This window comes from Sinohyriopsis cumingii, chromosome 14 (assembly GCF_028554795.1).
Source record: "Sinohyriopsis cumingii isolate HCF-2022 chromosome 14, ASM2855479v2, whole genome shotgun sequence".
NCBI lineage: Eukaryota > Metazoa > Mollusca > Bivalvia > Unionida > Unionidae > Sinohyriopsis > Sinohyriopsis cumingii.
In genome coordinates, this window is record NC_142974.1 from 31,194,458 (window position 1) to 31,214,799 (window position 20,342).

The window sequence follows — 20,342 nt, forward strand, 5'->3', positions numbered from 1 at the left end:
TTACCATAAATTTCATCCTCTCTGGATGTCGTTTCATGGATTATAGACACCATAGAAACCCGAATAGTTATGGCGGATGCTATGGGTTGGAATGGCACGGCATGTTCATGTTAGATTATTATGTGTCTAGTGATGCATTCTTACATCCATCTTAAAACTGGAAACATTATGGTAACGCTATATACGTTCATTATTTCGTCAACATTTGCTTGTCCAACCCTTGGTGACAGCTGTGGAGATTTCATGAAAGTCTGCCCTTGCATATATCCTGATTAGACGGCGTGTCACATGTCATATACAGGCCCCCAGCCACTGGGTTAAGTTCACCACCCTGTAAGGATCTATGTACGTTTTCTGGAAGAAAACTTTTAAACTACTCAAGATATTTTAACGAAACTTGTGTAGAAATTTCAGCCAGTTATGTATCATAATTAGAATTACCATTGCCATGACTTCATTCTCAAGGTTAAGGTCAGAGCCAGGAAAATATAAATCTACGATGTCAGTGTGCAGGAATAAGATCTGAACAAATGAAGGCATTTTCATTTCAACATTAGCCTGCTGTGCAACAGAACTTGACAGAGTCTCATGTATTCATTGTCTTACCCTCCGCCCCCAAAGGATAAGATCAGAAACAAGGGAAATCACTGGCTTGTTTTTTATATCTAGACTGTTACTTTTTAACCGCTTAATACATTTTTATGAACATTTATCTTGTTCCACACCTTATTAAGCACATGGCAGGTTTGTAATCCTTAAGTCAAGGTAAAAATAGAGAAAAGGGAAAAATATGGGCATGTAATGTGAATGTGAGATAATCTTCTTACTTAAAACCAGGAAGTTAATTCACGATTTACTATTTTGGTATCGTCTTCATAATCAAAATTGCTCACGTTGAGTGGGTTTTGAACTTGTTTTACAATCAACCCATGTGACACTGATGGGAAATTTGGATGGCATCGACCTTTGCATTTCAGAAACCTTTGTAGTGGAATTTCCATTCATTTTCTGTGCATGCACAGCTATAGTGACATTTAGTTAATAGTGCATAAAAGGGAAGAGGATGCTAACATTATGATTTTCTGAAGATTTCGTTTTGAAAATAATTATCCATAATTTCAATATGTCCTATTCCAAACATTGTGTTCATATGAACATATTTGTGCAATTGGCTTAGAATATGATGGGTGTTCCAACTGATAGGAGCTTCATAGAAAGTGAGACATGACACATACATTATTATTTTAACATCTGTCCCGCATGTACATATTAAATGACAAAAGATTAACAAGAACTTTACATTTTCTATCTATGTAAAACAAGAAACTGTCTGCAGAGAGACCAACCATTTATTTGGGCAGAGAGGGAGTGGCACCTTGAATTTTCCTTCAAGCCAGAAGTTTGTTTCGATTATCTCAAGATAATATCTTCTTTTCAAGTAATATAATGTGTCACGTGTTTAGGCTCGAATAAACAGTAGCACAGAAAGAGTGAAAACAACAAGCTTCTTATAATTTAACAAATATTTTATTTCCCTGGAAAAATTCTGGAAAAATGAAAAAATAAGAACTTACGGCTTCAAGAATCAAATCCAAAAATAATCCAAGAATAATCCACGAATTAAATTGCAAAAGTCCTAATAATAAAATGTTATACTGAATTCAAGCTCGAATCCCGACGAAGAATCCAAGATGGATGACGATGACGTATGCTGTAGTCAGTACTGTGCTTATCTACAGTTCCTTGTAGAAATACAAATAATGACACTCCAGTGTTGGAAATCCAAATTAAATTTGTAAGCAATGTCTTTTCAAAATGTCTGTGTGAGCACTCCTCAAAATATTTCCAGAGGAAAAAAAGAATTAATCCTTTTGAAATCCGACTGATTTGAAGAAAATTATAACTCAAAAATCTGGCTACAACAAAATAACAATTCTGAAAAATGACTGTTGAGTAGAAGTCGTTTCTACAAAAGAAACTTTATGAGCTTAAGCATAATTGTCAGCGGCACGAGCTGCATTTTCCAAGGTTTCGATCTTATGCTCGTCAAGATAAACCATAATGCCACTATGGACACAGTTCTTAAACTCTTCAACCAATATGAGCTGTCTGAGACTTTCGTAATCTTTATTATCCTTTCTAGAAGAACACCACCTATCAAATTGTCGTACTTTTTCCACGCAAATTCGACATAGGTCAGCTTCTTTTTTATAGTTTCTGAATTTTTGCCGATAAGCCCCAGGGACATGCTCATAACCCATCAAGATATAGTCCTTAACTATATCGAAGTCAGGGCTCTGCTCTAGTGACAGTGAAATGTAAATATCACGAGCTCTACCAGTGAGTACACATTGCAATACTAGAGTACAGTACTCTCTTGGCCACTTGAAACTCTCAGCAATTCTTTCAAAACGAGAAAAATATCTGTCTACTTCTTCTTCCAGAAAAGAAGGTACTAACTTGATATTTTTTAGAACATCAAAAGTGGGAGAGTGTTTTCCTTTTGTTAACTCTAATTATTTTAACCGAATTTGAAATTCCCTTTCATTCTTCTCTCTTTGCATCTCTGTCTCTCTCTCTCTCTCTCTCTCTCTTCCTTTTGTAACTGCATTTGTCTTTTTCTCTCCTCACTCTCTTTTTTCAACTCCATGCGTCTTACTTCCATCTCTTTCTGAAACTGCATTCGTCTTACTTCCATCTCTTTCTGAAACCGCATTTGTCTCTCATCTCTCTCGTTCTGAGACTGCATTCGTCTTACTTTCATCTCTCTTTCCATTTGTATCTTTTCGATTTGAAACTGAACCTGTCTTATCTCATTCAAACTTTTTTAGCTGTACTTCCAATTTCAAAATTTCCAACCACTCCTGAGTAAAATTTAAGAAAAGTCCTCCACCTTTGATGACATTTGAGTAAAAGCTTGCCGATTTCATTAAAATTACACAAACTAGAGTAATTCAAATTTCAAAAAATAATGTTTTCTGAAATATTTTAGCCAAATTAAAAATAAAAATTCGGACGAGCTACCCAATTTATATGTCACGTGTTTAGGCTCGAATAAACAGTAACACGAAAAGAGTGAAAACAACAAGCTTTTTAAAATTTAACAAATATTTTATTTCCCTGGAAAAATTCTGTAAAAATGAAAAAAATAAGAACTTATGGTTTCAAGAATCAAATCCAAAAATAATCCAAGAATAATCCACGAATTAAATTGCAAAAGTCCTAATAATAAAATGTTATACTGAATTCAAGTTCGAATCCCGACGAAGAATCCAAGATGGATGACGATGACGTATGCTGTAGTCAGTACTGTGCTTATCTACAGTTCCTTGTAGAAATACAAATAATGATACTCCAGTGTTGGAAATCCAAGTTAAATATGTAAGCAATGTCTTTCCAAAATTTGTGTGAGCACTCCTCAAAATATTTCCAGAGAAAAAAAGAAATAATCCTTTCGAGATCCGACTGATCTGAAGAAAATTATAATCAAAAATCTGGCTACAACAAAATAACTAGACATCAGTGTAAAAAGCCAAAAACTGAGAAATGTCTCTCTCTCTCTACACATTTCTATTAAAACTAACAAATGCGTAGTTATGGAAAAACCAGAATTGCGAAATCAAAGGGGGTCACGTGATCGTGTTTGTCACGTACACCAAAAATGACCCTGACGAAAACCAATCATTTTCCCGAAGAAATAAAAAGTAAAAAAAAAGTTGTTTACATCTTAAACCCAAAGCCCCATCATGATCTTGACAACAACCAACCATTTTAAAATAAAAATAGAACTTTGTTTACTAATTTTGAATCAAGGTCATCATCTAGGCCAACACCTGGTGTTTATGAAAAGAATGATTCAGGTCAACCAATTTTCTGGAAAAACATCATCTCCAGTGAATAAATTTACATACAATAGCATGTAAGAAAAATATTTTAAAAAATGTGAAATCGACAAACAAACAATTAAATTAAAATAAATATATATTAAATCAGATATACGTAACAAATGTATATAATACGCTTTTTTTCCACAAGACAGAGCGAGAAATTTTTCAAGATACACGAGGGCTCGAAATTTGTAGCTTTTGTCGTAAAATATTCCAGCACCCACCTCCGTACTGAAAACTGAATGGACAGTATCTGAGCTTATTGCAACCTAAGTAAAAATCTCTGAACCCAGTTGAACCTGTAGATTAGTATTATGTTTTGTTGTTTTTACTTTTTTTTCTCAATATTAGCCAAGTAAACCATACTTGATTCTTATAAAGGCTGTTTGAAGTAACACCAATAAAAGTCACTTCATTTCTTCAAAAGTTGTCCAGAATTACATGTTCAAACTATTTTCTTTTATACTCTCGTCTCAATGAGTTGGCGGTGTATGAGATTTCCTTTGCCCATCTATGTGTGTAGTTCCATCTGTTTTCCATGCCCATGCTGAAACTCCTATACAGCGACATTAATTAACATTAAACATTCACTGTGTGTGTACTTTGGGTTTGTATGTGTTTACCATATGAATAAGCAGATAGCGGTTTCATCCTGTTATTATTTTATTTTATGAGAGAGAGAGGAAGAGAGAGATATGTGATAGCGTAAACTTTCAGTCGGTAACACAATTGAGATGACCCCAACGATCTCATGCTCAATAAATTTTCTGCTTTCTCCACTTCTCTAAAACTGCTGTACTTCAATGAGAATACAATACTACATATTAAAACTCTTTCATTGCATCGGCAATGGCATCACAAAAATTAATGTGAATTGTACGGAGAATTTCCTCAGTGTTAAATGCAGTGAAAGATAAGACGATAGAAGTAAGTAAGAAATGTACCTACATAGCTTAGTGCACATAGTCACATATACGTAAAACGTGCATTGGAAAGAGACTGGAAAAGAAAAAGAAAAACAAGCTCAATAAACTTTTTGGTCATTTCGACATGTACTACAATACCAGTAAATGAACCATAATTTAATTTCGATACGTTGAGTGCATCCCACACGTGGACATGCGGAAACGCTAGTGCCGGAATGGGATGAGGAATTGGTTCAGAAAATCATTAATTTCATCTATGTTTGGCTCCTAAAATATTTGGACCACACCCCTTCATTAAGAGTTAAGTATTAATTATGGCTTGAAAATAACATTTCAACTTCTGAAAGCACTCAGCACCCTCTCCCCAACACACTTAAAGAACACAGACAATTCTACTTTAAAAGTTTTGTAAGGGGATATACAGACGTAGTAATACAGTTTTAAAGACATAAATTATGATTCTGATCATGTCAAAGTACACTTTTATTTTCTGTTTTTGTTTGGTATGACAATATGGGCCTTAGAAACAATGCCGCTTTAATTTAATGCTGGATTAGAAGGAAAAAAAAACTGTGGCGAAGGACTATTAAGGTGACAAGTGTGTGTTTTTGTTTAAAATTAAGATTTATTGCTTCAGCCATGAATATTTCATGTCGATAGCTATTGTTTACAACACAACGTAATGTCAGTCTGTCACACTAATGATATTCATAAACATACGTCACCCTAACACTAATTACGTACCAACTGTGCGTGCGTGACTGCACGTGCGCTTGTGTGTGTGTGTGAACAGAGTAAATTAAGTTCAAATTAGGGTAGAGTCTTATTACACAAAACTGTCTGACAAAAGAGTCTGGTCCAAAAGTTTAAACATACCAAGAAGAGAATATCTGAAAAAGAAAAGGAAATATACTGCAAAACAGAGTAAATGTATTGAATATGAGACTGTACGTGCCAAAGTAAAATCTTCTTACGAAAGGCCAGAACAAAGTGTTTGTGACAAATTAACAAGTAACCTTTATTTCAGGAAAAGTCCTCTTTTGCAATAACAGCATCAAACCTCGTGTTACGCAAATCAATCCATATAAAGGACTGGACGTGGACATCAAAGCGGACCGTTGGAGCAGAACAGTTAAGAGAAATAAACAATTACGTATAAATCAATCTTAACACAAATACAATGTAATATGTTATATAATTAAGGTATATATTAAGGAAATTAATTGTAAATATATATCTATAGATCTGGTTGTTACATATGTTATGCAGCCATTTTGTTTCTACTTTAAATAACTCTTATTTGACATTAAAGTACACAATACAGCATGTAGCTGTAATAAAGTCAATGGTCCAGGGGAGATAATTCAAGAATCTACTCCACTAACGTTATTGAAAACACGGATCAAAATCGGTATTTTGTGGTGATAATTATTATTGAACATAATAGTTATGATTAAATGGCAGCATATTAAATACGATAACTGTTTTAAATCAATTGAATGGGATTAATATTTTGCATTGCAGACCTGCGATGTAGAATGAGTACAGAGTATTACACAACTAATAAAATGTCAAAATGTTGATTGAAATATTACAGGACTATTTAGCAGTGTCCTCAAAATGTGATGCAACATTACTTTGGAATTTGGAACATGAAGAGAGGCGTATACTAGGGTGGTGAGAGCAGGTAACATGTTCAAAGAATAAACATCAATAAAAACTGTGAAATATATATGGTAGAAGACACTGATCGCCAGGACGTTGGACAGCTACGACCGATAATGAGCTTCTGTTGAGCATCTCTCGATGCCACACAGGGACTTAGAACTTAAGAAAAGTTTTGATGAATTCTATCATCCTTGTTTAGAAGGAAATTTTGGAGACTAACCGAACAGTCCTGTAGAGAAGACACGAGACTGAAAGTCCTGAACCAATTCCAAGGGTATGATTCCGTGTTATACACATGGAGGGATCCTTTACAGGTTGTTTACATTACGATTTAGGAAAACATCTTTTTAGCCCGAGAGTCACTGCATGTACATGCAAGTTGAAAACGAGTCGGTTGATATTTATTTAACATTTAACTTAGTTCAAAGGACAAATCACGTTGGAGATAAATATTCATCGGTACAAGAGGTGCATTCGGGACAAACACCAAATAAGGCATTCAATTAAACCTTTCAACTTAAATTACACCAGTATACTTAGAGAAGAGAAAACAAAACAAATGCATTTAAAATAATATCTTAAGAAGTTTATTAAATGTTCCATCATACTTACAAAATCGTGCATGGGAATTACAAAGGTAGAGAAATAAAGTAAACACAAGTAGAAGATGCATGAAGTGCTTAATGCCGCATTCAAACAGATTCAAGTAATGGAAAAAGCTTATTCGCGTGATGGCTTTATTTCCAGTGCTAAAGGAAACTGCTATCAAGGTAATTATTCCAAATGTCATAATCATGTATTTATTTGTTTTGGGGTATAATTGAAATCACTTGTCGGCAGTACTTTTCCGATAGCCACGTTGAATCTGAATGCAGTATACGACGATGATTTTGGAAGTTTCTTTCTTTGCATCTTTCTGTCAGTGCTTCGTTTTGGACATTTCACTGGTAACTTTACAGGACATTGTACCATTCTGGGCTTTTTCGTATGTATATTTTCTATCATCCATTTCACTCTGTAGTTACCATATCCATAAAAAATAAATGCAAGCTGTTTATTTCATGGATTCTATATTTTGATTGAATTTGATTCATTTTCTCTCTAGTATTGGAATAAGATTATTCCAAAATTCATACTTTGAGAGTATGCGATCACTGCAAGATGGCGCCTTATGCTTGGCTGGTTACTAAAGCAGCACCCTAAGATCTCTATTACTCACTCGGAATCAATGCCGATAAATAAACACCTCTGCTATCTGGAATTAGATCACAAAAATTTATCTTATAGAGTCTCTAAATTTGTTTCTTAGTAGTGAATGTTCCACTGTGCCCAAATCCTAATAAATGATATGATAATCTAACACATCTTTAAAAGATAAATACATAGTGAAATTATTGTCAGACGTTATCCGGCATCGTTTTGAGAGGCTGGACTATAAACAAAGCAACGTGCAATGGGTCACAGATTATCCATACTCAATGCAGCACTCTTGATGTCGGAACAGTCATTGTCGTAGGTGTTATGTATATCTATATTTTTTATAACTCCTTTTACATGGTTTTATGTAATTTTTATTATTCGTATTCATGGCTGTAATGTGTGCAGAATATCTTTATTTCAGTTTGGCCTACGTGACTTGAGTACAATATTGCACAGGAATTATAATTAAATGTGTACGGGTGTGTTGACAAATAATAATAATAATAATAATAATAATCTTAATAATAAGACTTAGACTGGAACCAATGGCGTAGCTTATTAGTGACTGATGCGATATCGATGCTAAAATAAAAATTATGTGACTGCCCATTCGTTGTGAGAGGCTAAATGAATATGCTTAATTCGATATAAAATGAATAGTGTATGGTGTCAGGTAGGGTGTATTGCGAAGTACAGTCACAATATACGTTGTGTATAAGGAGAAAGTTAAGCAGTCAGATTCATTCCAATTTTTTGGAGTCAGTCGCACTTATTGTGTTCATGTTGTATGTCTGCAGACGTATTTAATGTTGTACTTATGCATTTTTTGAGAGAGAGTAAAAACAACTGCACTGTTCAGTAGAAATAGAAAATGTTCATTACTTTGACTATAATATTATTCTGGAAGTGTTATAAATGTTTCGAAGGAACTCTGGACGACACCATCTTGACAACGTCTCGGTTCTTGGAGGACCAGTACATTTCTGGTATTGAAATTTATAAGGAACTTTTCATTCATTTAGGACTTAGATATACCTTTATAGGGGCTAGTTTACATTCACTTCATAATACTGTAAGTTCTTCTCTCATTTTTCATTTATAACTTTGATAATTAAATTGTTTGATAAGTTTTATAAAACTTATTGTTTTTGTATACTTCTTTTGTGTTACTTAAATTTTTACCACAGTCATAACATATAAATAGTTATTGTGCAATGTAATACGAGTTTCTATTGAAACAATTAAATTATCATGATATTGAGCGTAGTGGCTGTAATTTTATTTCCTTATCAAACTAGTATACGTTTGTAAGTCCACATATAGTTAATTTCCCATAAATCATACTATAATTGCAACAAACATATCGTATATGTTGTTTAGTTCAATTATAGCTTGTGATTCGTAGAGCTTACCTTTTGTATTACAGAACATATTTACAACGTTGCTAAAGGTTGCGAGTTTGTTTAATGAGGAAATAACGTTCTAATAACGATACTCAAAATTTGCATATCGACATAATCCTAATTGTATTCCGATTTCAGAAATATGGAAAATTGCAAATAACACGCATTACGCATGATCATAAGAGTTTTTATCATTTTTACAACGATGACATTTTTTGACGTCTTTGAGCGTTGTACCGATGTTGTTTGTATTCGACATCGCATTATTACTGGGAAAGATCTCTGCTTCATATTGCATTTTGGTGATACGTAGCCCAATACTGACAAATTTTCAGCGATAATTAAGTACATGGGGGTTTTGTGAGTTATAAGCACAGCATACATGAACAATATCTGTCATCAGCTATATTTACTCTACGTAAAACAATGACATGGAAAAGGAAATGCCAAATCATTTTCCCACTCTACCGCTCGACATGGCCCTGATCGCGCCCGCTTAATAACGCGCTGAATGGAATACCACCTTCTCATTGGCCAACTGAAAATAAGTTATAAATAAATATAGGACGTCTTTTTCTTTTAACCATTGAGAGCATAATATTCCATTAAGCAGGAACTCACTTATATATTAAGCGGGCACAATCACGGTCATGTCGATCAGTAGTGAGGGAAAATGAACTGGCATTCCTTAAAGGTATGATATTAAGTCAAACTTTTGATAGGGATACACAATAGAATGCCTGAGCTAAATATCGGTGCCAAATTTATTAAGCTACGCAAAGCGTAGCTTGAAATATCAGCGTTTATTCTTAAATAGATCGCGCGCAAGGAGGCAAGTGTCCTCCCTTGTAGTTATTATATAGTACATGTATGACAGGTCAATTGAAAGCAACGATACGAGCCCCTGTGGACAAATATGTGATCATAAGATCTTACTCTTGCATAAAATAATCATTGGAACTGGTGATGCAGAACTAGTAACGTATGGTCATCCAGCGTATATAAGAGGAGCACGCGATAGATGGCGCTATGGGGGCGCTCACCAATGTACTTTAGAGAGAGTGACGTATGTAAGGTGAGGTAGTTTGCATTTAAAACATGCACAATGCAGAGAATGTTGGCATACCTATATGCTACAGTAATGTAATGTGGATGATACTTCTTTGGATATTGTACTTTTGGAAATTTTACATGATTTAAGCACAATGCTAACTAAAATGACTGCTCCCTTGTATAAAAAAATCAGCCTGAATTTGTCTAAAGTACACTATACATAGCAGCTATTAAAATAGGGAAAATGAATTTTGCCAGACTAGACAATACCAGCTTCTGAAAGTGCAATGAATGAATTACCAAATATGTAAAATGTAAAAAAAAGAAGTTATCGGCTCTTTGTTATACAATTTACCTCTTAAGTTCAGGAAGTGAAAATGACCAAGTAGAGCTAGCACATTTTTGAAAGATTCACATTTAAAGTAAGGCCAAGCTATACACTCTATAACCCATCGTACACCCATCAATCATACATCAAAATAAAGGGAATTAAAGGTTCTTTTAATTATACCTAAGATATACAAGGTCTTTTTTAAATAGCCAGTATAACCAGTGAGGAAAGCCGGGGAAATTCTTTTTCTTTAAAATCTTAACCTATGGAAAATGCGAAACTGTAAAGCGCCACCTATGCAGGAAATTGCCGAAAACCTCGAATACCGCGACACCAAAGAACCCACGATCTCGTAGGAAGTTACCATAAAATAGAATGCAATTTGCTGCTTTCACTTTCATTAATTTTGTGCGAATTTCAAAATAGATTGTGAAACTGGATCTGGAAACATGACTTCTAAGTGATACAATTTTTAATTGTTAAAGCAGACTAATATGATGGATTTGATACAATTATTGCTTTGAGAAAAGCGATGGCCGTGGACTCAACTTGAAGAGATCGTAAAACATCAACATTTTTATGCGTCTAATGTTATACATGTAATATGATAAATTATTAATGTACACCGATGAAAATCGCTAAAGATGTTTTTTGATCAAGAATGACTTTATAATACACCGGAAATCTCTCCATGTAATGTCTGCAAAAAGAGAACAGCAATTTGGAACATTTTGTTGCGCGTAATCTCTCCAGAAAAAGCTTACTAGTATTCAAACTTGTCGCCCAACATTTATAATACGTTCTTGTCTGACCTACTTTCGTATGTGCGACAAAAGGTACCAGTCTGTATTTCCACCTATCAACAATAAACTCAGAAGAAATAACACCTGTTGAACAAGTCATTGTGCCGTGGAAAGGATCATTCTACAAGTAAATTCTACTCTGCTTTTCACAAGGTAAACTCTGTTTTTACTGACTACAATGGCGTCCTCTAAGATACACAATGACGATGAACAAGACTGCCCTATATGTTTGAGGGGATTCAATCTACCAAGACAACTCCCTTGTGCCCATACATTCTGTCAGCACTGTCTACAGTCCTACATATCAACGGAGGCTTCAAAAGACAAGAAACTGAGTTCCATCAGATGCCCGGTATGTAGACAAATCGCAAATCCTGCAACACGGAATAAACCCACAAGTGAATGGGCGTCTCTGTTTCCATCCAACACAGTGTTACAGTCAACACTTCCAACGAAATCGAAAGTAGATCGTTTGTGTGGTGCTTGTAGCTCTGAGGGAGTCTCCATCCAGGCAGAAGGGTTTTGTGCTATATGCAAGGAAGCTATGTGCGGCGACTGCGTAAAATTTCATAAAAAACAGAAGCAGTCAAAGAATCATGCTGTGGTTAAGATTGAGGAATTAACTGACAATATGGAAAATGCGATGAAATGTGCAGAAGGTTTTACCTGTTCTGACCACGATGGAGAAGATATAAAATTTTACTGCAAAGATCACAAGTTTGCATGCTGTGCATTTTGCTATTTCCATAGTCATAAGACTTGCTCCCAAGTGATAGACTTGAAAGAAGAGCTCTCAACTTTGCTGAGTGAAATCCGGCCAAAAGATATCATAGAGGAACTGACGAAAATTGAGACTCATTTAATGAAGTTTATGGAGGTAAATGAGTCAAATGTTAGTGATCTTCAGTCCCAAGTTAATGAACTGACCGATCAAATTAGAGCTGTGAGGAACAAAATAAATGCAGTCTTAGATGATTTCGAGAAAAAAGTGAACACAGAGGGGTGCAGAATCTACAAAGAAGAGGCTATAAAGAAACAAGAAGAGAATCATAAGTGCCTGGCATTATTTCACGCTGTAAGGAATTCTCATTTTCTCTTTGAAACAGTGAACAAGTACGGGAGTGATATACAAAGGTTCCTGATGACGGAAAAGATCAAGTCACAACTACCACCCTATTACATCCAAATCAGGGAGAACTACGTCGTGTCTAACAAAATTACAGTAGTACTGGAATTTTCCCCTCTGATGGCATCAATTTCGTCTCTTTCTTCCTCTGAAGTGGGACAAATACTGTCCAACACTTTGCCCGTATCAATACGGAAGCCAACAAAAGACTGTCAGGTTGAGAGAGTTGATGCAATAGATGTTGAATCCCCTGGAGGTAATACACCAGGTTATGTTGCTATTACATTTCTCCCTGGTGACAAGGTGATGCTGGCTGATTGGACCAATGAACAGTGTATCCTACTAAACCCTTCCTATAAATTTATTGCCAGCTACAAACTGACAGGAAAACCAACAGACATCTGTGTGGTAGATGACCAAGACGTGGCATTCACCATACCTAGTCGGAACAAAATCCAGATTCTGTCAGTCAGGAATGATGTCATCAGTCAAGTCAGCTTAATGACCACTACCCATCAGTGCAGTGGAATTGCTGATGCTGGTAAAGGAAATATGTTTGTGACAGGTGACTGTGGTGACAACAAGTATCAGTTAAGCCTGATTACCATGGGTGGAGAGGTCAAATCAATTTTTCAGTATGACTCTCCATCCAAATACTGGCACTACTTAGGTTTAGATAGTAGTAGAACAAGAATATACATCTCAGAGCCAGGCAATAATTCGCTTCTCTGTTTCAACATGGATGGTAAGAAGCTATTTACATACAGTCCTGAAAGCCTCAGATGGCCGTTAGTAATACAGGTGGACAGGGATGACAACATCTATATTGTGGGAAAGGATTCTAACAACATTCATCGGCTTTCTCCTTATGGATCTTTGCAGCAGCTGATAATGAATGGTGTACCAAACTACCCAAGAACAATTTGCTATAACAGAGAAAGGGATGTGTTTCTTGTAACAAGTTTGTTAGAAGCAGAAAAGCTTTATGTTTACCAACTGAAATGAAAATATTGTAGAATAAAAACTGGGATTTAAATTGTATTTTGCCACCATATGAATCCAGAAAAAGTTTTTTTTAAATACATGTGCATATTTATTTTTAAGTGAAACTAATTGTTTTTTCACATAAATAGCAATGTAAAATAACTGACCTATTTCACGTGGTAGACTGTAATTGACTGTGTGGTTATGAGCTTTTACCACTGCTTCTACACATAATGTTGATTATTTGTGAAAGTCTTGATCACTTTTATTATTGTTAATGAATAATAATTTTAGTAGATGTAATTGTCATGGCAGTATTTACAAGTAAGCTGTATTACAATGCCACTCTGAATGTATCGGTGACATGATCTTAATATGATGTGGGTGTCATTGTATTTCTCACCTTGTCCTTCACTAATTTATCAACATATGTTTTAAGCTTATTTTTGCCATGAGAATCAAATGTTTTATTGTGCTAACCATTATCATTTGTATCCCTTCAACCCTAATAATGGGGGTAAATTTCTGTCATGGGAATGATTTTAATATTGTACACGTTTATAATGCATCCTGTATTTTCTGAACATGCAGAGTTTACCAATTAATCAGAATTGTATTAACTGTGCTAATCATGCAAGGTTCTTTTACAATTTTCACTGACTTATCACCAGGCAAGATCCTTCACAGTGCTAATCTAAAGAGATCGAAACAAACAAGCAAATACATTAAGGCAAGAAACTTCATAGTGGTAACATATACAGATCAAATTTGACAACCAAATTCATAAGAAGGTCATTATAAGCATTTAGCACAATACATTAAATTCTAATTATCTCTCTTTTGATGTATTATATTAGCATTATTAATACTGATAAATACAAATAATCAAGAGCACAATATCTAATGGTTTTATTGACAGTGTGTGTGTGTTTTGGATTTTTAACGTAGCTTTAACAATTTTGCAGTCATAGTGTTACAATGGCTACAATGTGGCAGTTTATAGTGATGTCTAGCACTGGGGCATCATGCTGCAGACATGTAGCATGATGTCCCACTCAGTCACATTATCCTGACACCAGGCCAACCAGTTCTAACACTAACCTCTTAATGCTGGGCACCTAGCTACCATTTTAATAAGTCTTTGGTATGACTTGGTCATGGTCCAAACCCACAACCTCTTGCATCCAAGGCAGACACTCTAACCACTAGGACATCAGAGGGATCTTGTTGACAGTAATAAACTGCTGTATATACTTGATTAAGGGAAAATAACAATATCTAATGGTTTTGTTAACAGTAATAAACTGTTATATATATATATATATATATATATATATATATATATATATACGTATATATATAAAGCCTAGAAATATGCGTAATTGTATTACTGGTTTTGCAAAACTTTAAAAAATCATTAAAGTCACTTGTTCCAGTGTAATAAATTTTATTAATATTATTAAAATTGTATTGACTACATAATGAAGTTATTAATTAAAGTTTCCTTATGAACGAGAAAAATAGTAGTATAGTTAACGAGGAAAATTAAATTTTTCATTGTATCCCCCTGCATATCTTCGACTCTGCTTTAGATATGTTACAAGTAGCATTAAGATTAGCATGAAGATACATTTCACAAATGGTAACACATCATATTAAAAAGAAATTCAAAACAGACTGGCTATTGTGTTTTCAGCTGTTTGTTTGTTACACCCTAAATATCTCTCACCATACCATGCCTGCACTCGTCAAAATTGTTAAGTGGGGAAATCTTGATACATGCATCTCAACAATACTAAAAGTATATAAATCTGACAGATTTTAACTCTTAAATGACTATGTATTTGTAGCTTTCCATTTATTACACCTGCTAGCTTCAATGTATTGGACCATGGTTTTTTTATGAAATGTAAAGTAACTTAATCACACCAAAATTAGGTCAGTTTGACCTATATTTTGCTTGAAAGACTTTAATATATTTGACAGTCATTCATTACACCCTGTGTGTCTATAACCCTATTTCACCCACACTAATAAAAACTGGATGTGGATGTATCGTAAGAAGAAAATGTCAATCATACCAGCATTTGGTCAATATGGCCATATAATCATTTAAGTAACGTACTTCAACTTAAGTATTGATTTCTGAATATTTTGAAAATCAGTATGTCGATGCATTTTAACCAATTCATCCATACCAATACTAGGTTAGTGTGACCCTGTATTCACACCTGAACAATTTTCTTTAATTGCAACAAAAGTTATTTCTTTCTCTTGTTACACCCTCGATACAGTGAACCCTATTTCAAGTGCACTCTTAAAACCGGACATGTGCAGGTATCACATGGAAGGTAATTCATTCCAAATTAGGTTACTGTAAAAAAAAAAATCATACTTCAATGATAGGTAAAACGTCTGCTGCACAATGTACAAGTTGCCATTATGGTCTTCGTTATCATAAGACTTGATCCAAAGTGAAGGAGTTGAAAGAAGACTGTAAAGCATACTTTTCATTTATCTATATAATGATGGTCTTTAAGAAATATTTTTAAAATAAATAAAGAATGTAAGAAAGAAATAACATACCGATAAATAAAAATGGCTATAGTGAAGACATTTGATAAATGAAGTAAACACAAGTTCTGTAACACCTGAATATTTTTAAATTCATCGTAATATTTTATTAAGATGATAATAATCAGGGGCGTATTAACCATTAAGCAGACTAAGCACGTGCTTAGGGCACCAGGGACAAAGGGGGCACCACAAAGTTGAGAAAAGGGTGAAAAGAAAAAAAAAACGAATGAAGATTTGTAAAAAAAATTGATAAAACTAGTGCAAATTGATCATAATGTTCCATTTCTTGATCATGGTGCACCCTAGGGTTATCTTCCCAGGTTACTTGGAAAGGAGGGGGCACCAAGATTTGTCAGTGCTTAGGGCACCTGTGAGCCTTAATCCGCCCTTGATAATAATGATGCTAATGATGATGGTGGTGATAACTTTAACACCATATCCAATGCCAAGATATATTTTGTTGCAATTTAGTACTTACCAATCATTCATACGCAACACATTCTCAAGTTTCTGTGGTTTCACACATCACTATTGTTCAGAAGCCTTTCATTTTGAGACACTCTACAGACAAACTGAACACCAATGCCTTATAAAATTATTACCAATGTCTTTATTTGCTTGTAGATTATTATCATTTTATAAAAAAAATCTATAGTTCTTTATTCCAGGATGCATTCTGATAAATTTGGTCAATTCTCTTGATTGGTGATTGAAAAGAATTCATTTCAATTTTTTGTTTTCCTTCAGCTTTTTGCATCAACATTCACATTTAATGATTTATGTAAAGGAATCCTGTAAGGATGATTCTAATAAAATCTTACAGAATTTTGTTTATTTTTTTAAAATCATTTGAATGTTTCTCTATTATTAGTAATTGTAGCCATATGTGATTGCAGAAAAAATATTATTTCTAAGAATTTAAAATCATTTTATTCCAGGCTGCTTTTTGTCCAATGTGGTCAGTTTCTCTTCAGTGGTTTCAGAGAAGAAGTCATTTAAAGATTTGTCTATTTTTAGTAGCAGTTTCAAAGAATGACACTGGTGGCATAGTATATGCACAGTTTTGTGTGGAAAATCCAATTGAAAATCATCTGCCCTTGTGTAAAAAAGAGGAGTGAACTAATTAACTTCCCTTGTCTCTTATAGTATTTAATATGAGAAAACAGTCCTTAAGCCGAATATATAACAGCATATATAATATGTAACCAGGGCTAAACCCACAAATATTAGACATAATTTAATGAGGCACTACTAGCCTTTCCTATGACTTTTGAATTTAAAACTTATATTTGAGCCTGATAGCTAAGTTTAAAATGTTTTCCCCTTTTCTCGTGCTGTCATGTGAGAAAATATAATGTAGGTTTAACATAATGGAACAAGAATTAATGTAAAGTATTACTATTATTTGGGTTCTCATACATAATCAAAAATATTCATTGAATTGTGTGTGTATTCCTGTGTATGTTTGTTAAACATTCCAAATGAGGATTAAGACTGTTTTCATGTGCACATTTCAAGCATCCCAACCTAGGATTATGACTGTGTCTTCATGTGTACGTTTCAAGCATTCCAACCTAGGATTATGACTGTGTGAGTCTTAATGTGCATGTTTCAAGCATCCCAACCTAGGATTATGACTGTGTGTATTAAGGTGTATGTTTTAAGCATCCCAAACTACGATTAAGACTGTGTACAGTATTCAAGTGTACATTTCATTTATCACAACCTAGGATTAAGACGGTGTTTGTGTGTCTTCATATGTATGTTTTAAGCATCCTCACCAAGGATTAAGACTGTATTCATGCATACATTTCAAGCATCCCAACCTGTGTGTGTCTTCATGTGTATCTTTCAAGCATCGCAACCTAGAACTGAGACTGTGTGTATGTTCATATGTATGTTTCAAACATCCAAACAAAGGATTATGACTGTGTGTATGCACATGTGTATGTTTCAATAATCCCAATCTAAGACTAAGACTCTGTGAGTTCATGAGAATGTTTCAAATATCCCAACCTTGGATCAAGAATGTGTGTTACTGTGTATATTTCAAACGTCTCAGCCTTGGATTAAGATTGTTTTTCAAGCATCCCAAATTAGGATTAAGACTGTGTGTGTGTTCATTTGTGTGTGTCAAACATTCAAAGCTTTGAATATTATATTAAAAGTACTAAATGGCTAATGAATCCAAATAAAATCATTTTCCCCAAAGTTGAATATCTCCACAAAGAAATGAGCACATGGGTAAAATAATTTGAAGGCAAAATGAAAAAAGGGAAGCAATTTAGTTTTCTTAACATACATAACTGCATATAGAAAATGTTTCTGATTGACCAGGAAAGATCCTTTCAAGAACGAAATATTCCTGCTGTTGTTACTTTGTGCTTTGCAGAATAACATATTAGATATTCTACATAACACTAATCTCACATGACAAAATGGACATGCATTTTATTTTCTTTTGCTAGTTCCAAGTGAAAAAGGAAGCATCAGGGTGAAAATCTGCTTTCTCAGAAGAATGTTTAGGTTGTTCATTACAAATATGCAAAATTATTGTAATCAAAATAACCCGACAACCTTTGTGTCCTTTCAAAATACATCTTGTATGTTGTTTTGCAATGGATCAATGATTCTCTCCTTGCATTTATATTACTTGTATGTATGTGTGTTTTGTACATACGTGTGTATGTGTACACATCTGGTGATGTCCGCACAAGTATTTGTGAAAACTTGAGTACAAAACTGACTCAAGAAAATGTAATAAACTCTTTCATTTAACCACAGAATACATGAATAATATTATGCACTATTACATTCCCAAACATCCTCTGTTACACACTTACTTTGCAAACAATTCCAAGATTGATAAAAACTTCATAGATTCATATTCAGTATATCCCATTCCTACTTACAATATACATATCAACACATGTAGAAAAAGTTTGATGAACATGTCAATATATGTATGTGAACAAAATGACACAATCTTTGGAATTTGTCTTTCACATCATCTAAATCCACATCACTCAGATCAAGGTCATCATCATCTGAAACTAAAACATAGAAAGTGAATAAAAATATGATCCTAAATTTAGTTAATGAATAAAATGTAATTCAAACCTACCTACTGATCTGCTAATGTGTCCTTAGGACATAAATGTTCCTGCCAATATGGTATTTCAGTTCAAGATTCAAAGTCCATTTTCCAAGCCAAACAGGCATTAAATCAATCAAATATCAAAAACTTTATATCAAGTGCAAATTTACTTAAGTCTTGTCCATGCAAATGTCTGCTAAATTCAGCATTAATCTGAAAACTGTTAAACTGAAATGAAATTTGAAAGGCAGAAATAAATACTGTTTAAAATTTAAATTTAGAATTAAGTATATTAAAATTAACTTGAATTTGGTATTCTCATCATATACCATTTTACCAAACTTACTTTCAATCCTTGAAACATTGCACAGCAGGAACAGAAATGCATGAGGTAAGGAAAAACTATTACATAATACAAGGGTTTTTAACTCTTTCCAATTTTAAAACTTTAACTTGGATCAGACCTACTTAACAACAAATGCCACATAAAAGTTAGGTTTCAAGTTATATAGACCTTACAAATTAAATAGCTCAATGGCAAGAAAATTAATGATAGAATTTAAAGGAAGGTGATGGCAAAATATTGATAAAACTACATGCCCACTTAGTTTAATACTGTGGGGACTTAAAAACACCATCCATAGAATACTGTGGGTACATAAATACACACTTCATGTAATATTGCAGATACATGAAAACACCTTCCATCGAATACTAAGGGTCCTTTTGTTGAAAAAATTATAAAATGCTTCATCATCTTTTTGCAAAGCAATCTCCAATTACTCTGATTCTGATTATTCAGCAAACTTCTACACAGAAGTGATACATGTCAGCAATGCTCAAAATTAACACTTACCCACTAATCCACAATCAGCAATTTTACTGACAGATCACTAAAATCTAACTCTCCCAGATCCAATGAACCAGTGACAAATTTCAATGGTCACTGTTTTAAGTTAACAAATGGTCTTGTGTCAATTTACCTAATTAAGCTACAGTTTGCATTCCATTTGAGGTTGATAGAGTATTCAGACAAGTATAATTTTACCAGGATCATTGAAATAGAGACAGGATCAATATAAATGGTCTATATGTGGATCAGGTTTTATGGTGTTACTGTAGATCAGTATAAATATTTTATAGTGTTACTGTGGATCAGTCTAAATATTTGTATGGAGTTACTGTGGATCAGTATAAATATTTTATAGTGTTACTGTGGATCAGTATAAATAATATTTAGTGTTAATGTGGATCAGTATAAATATTTGTATGGAGTTAATGTGGATC

General features: G+C 34.0%; 2 protein-coding genes across 2 annotated transcripts in view; both read left to right on the top strand.

The window, feature by feature from the left end:
• The window catches only part of LOC149783512 (uncharacterized), a 71,852-nt gene that overhangs the window by 6,756 nt on the left and 44,754 nt on the right, over positions 1-20,342 (top strand). The gene's annotated exons all lie outside the window — the stretch shown is intronic.
• LOC149783513 (uncharacterized) lies at positions 10,810-17,911 on the top strand. Its single transcript, XM_089931753.1, has one exon. It carries the CDS (start codon positions 11,450-11,452, stop codon positions 13,400-13,402), a length of 1,953 nt encoding a protein of 650 aa, XP_089787879.1. The 5' UTR covers positions 10,810-11,449; the 3' UTR covers positions 13,403-17,911.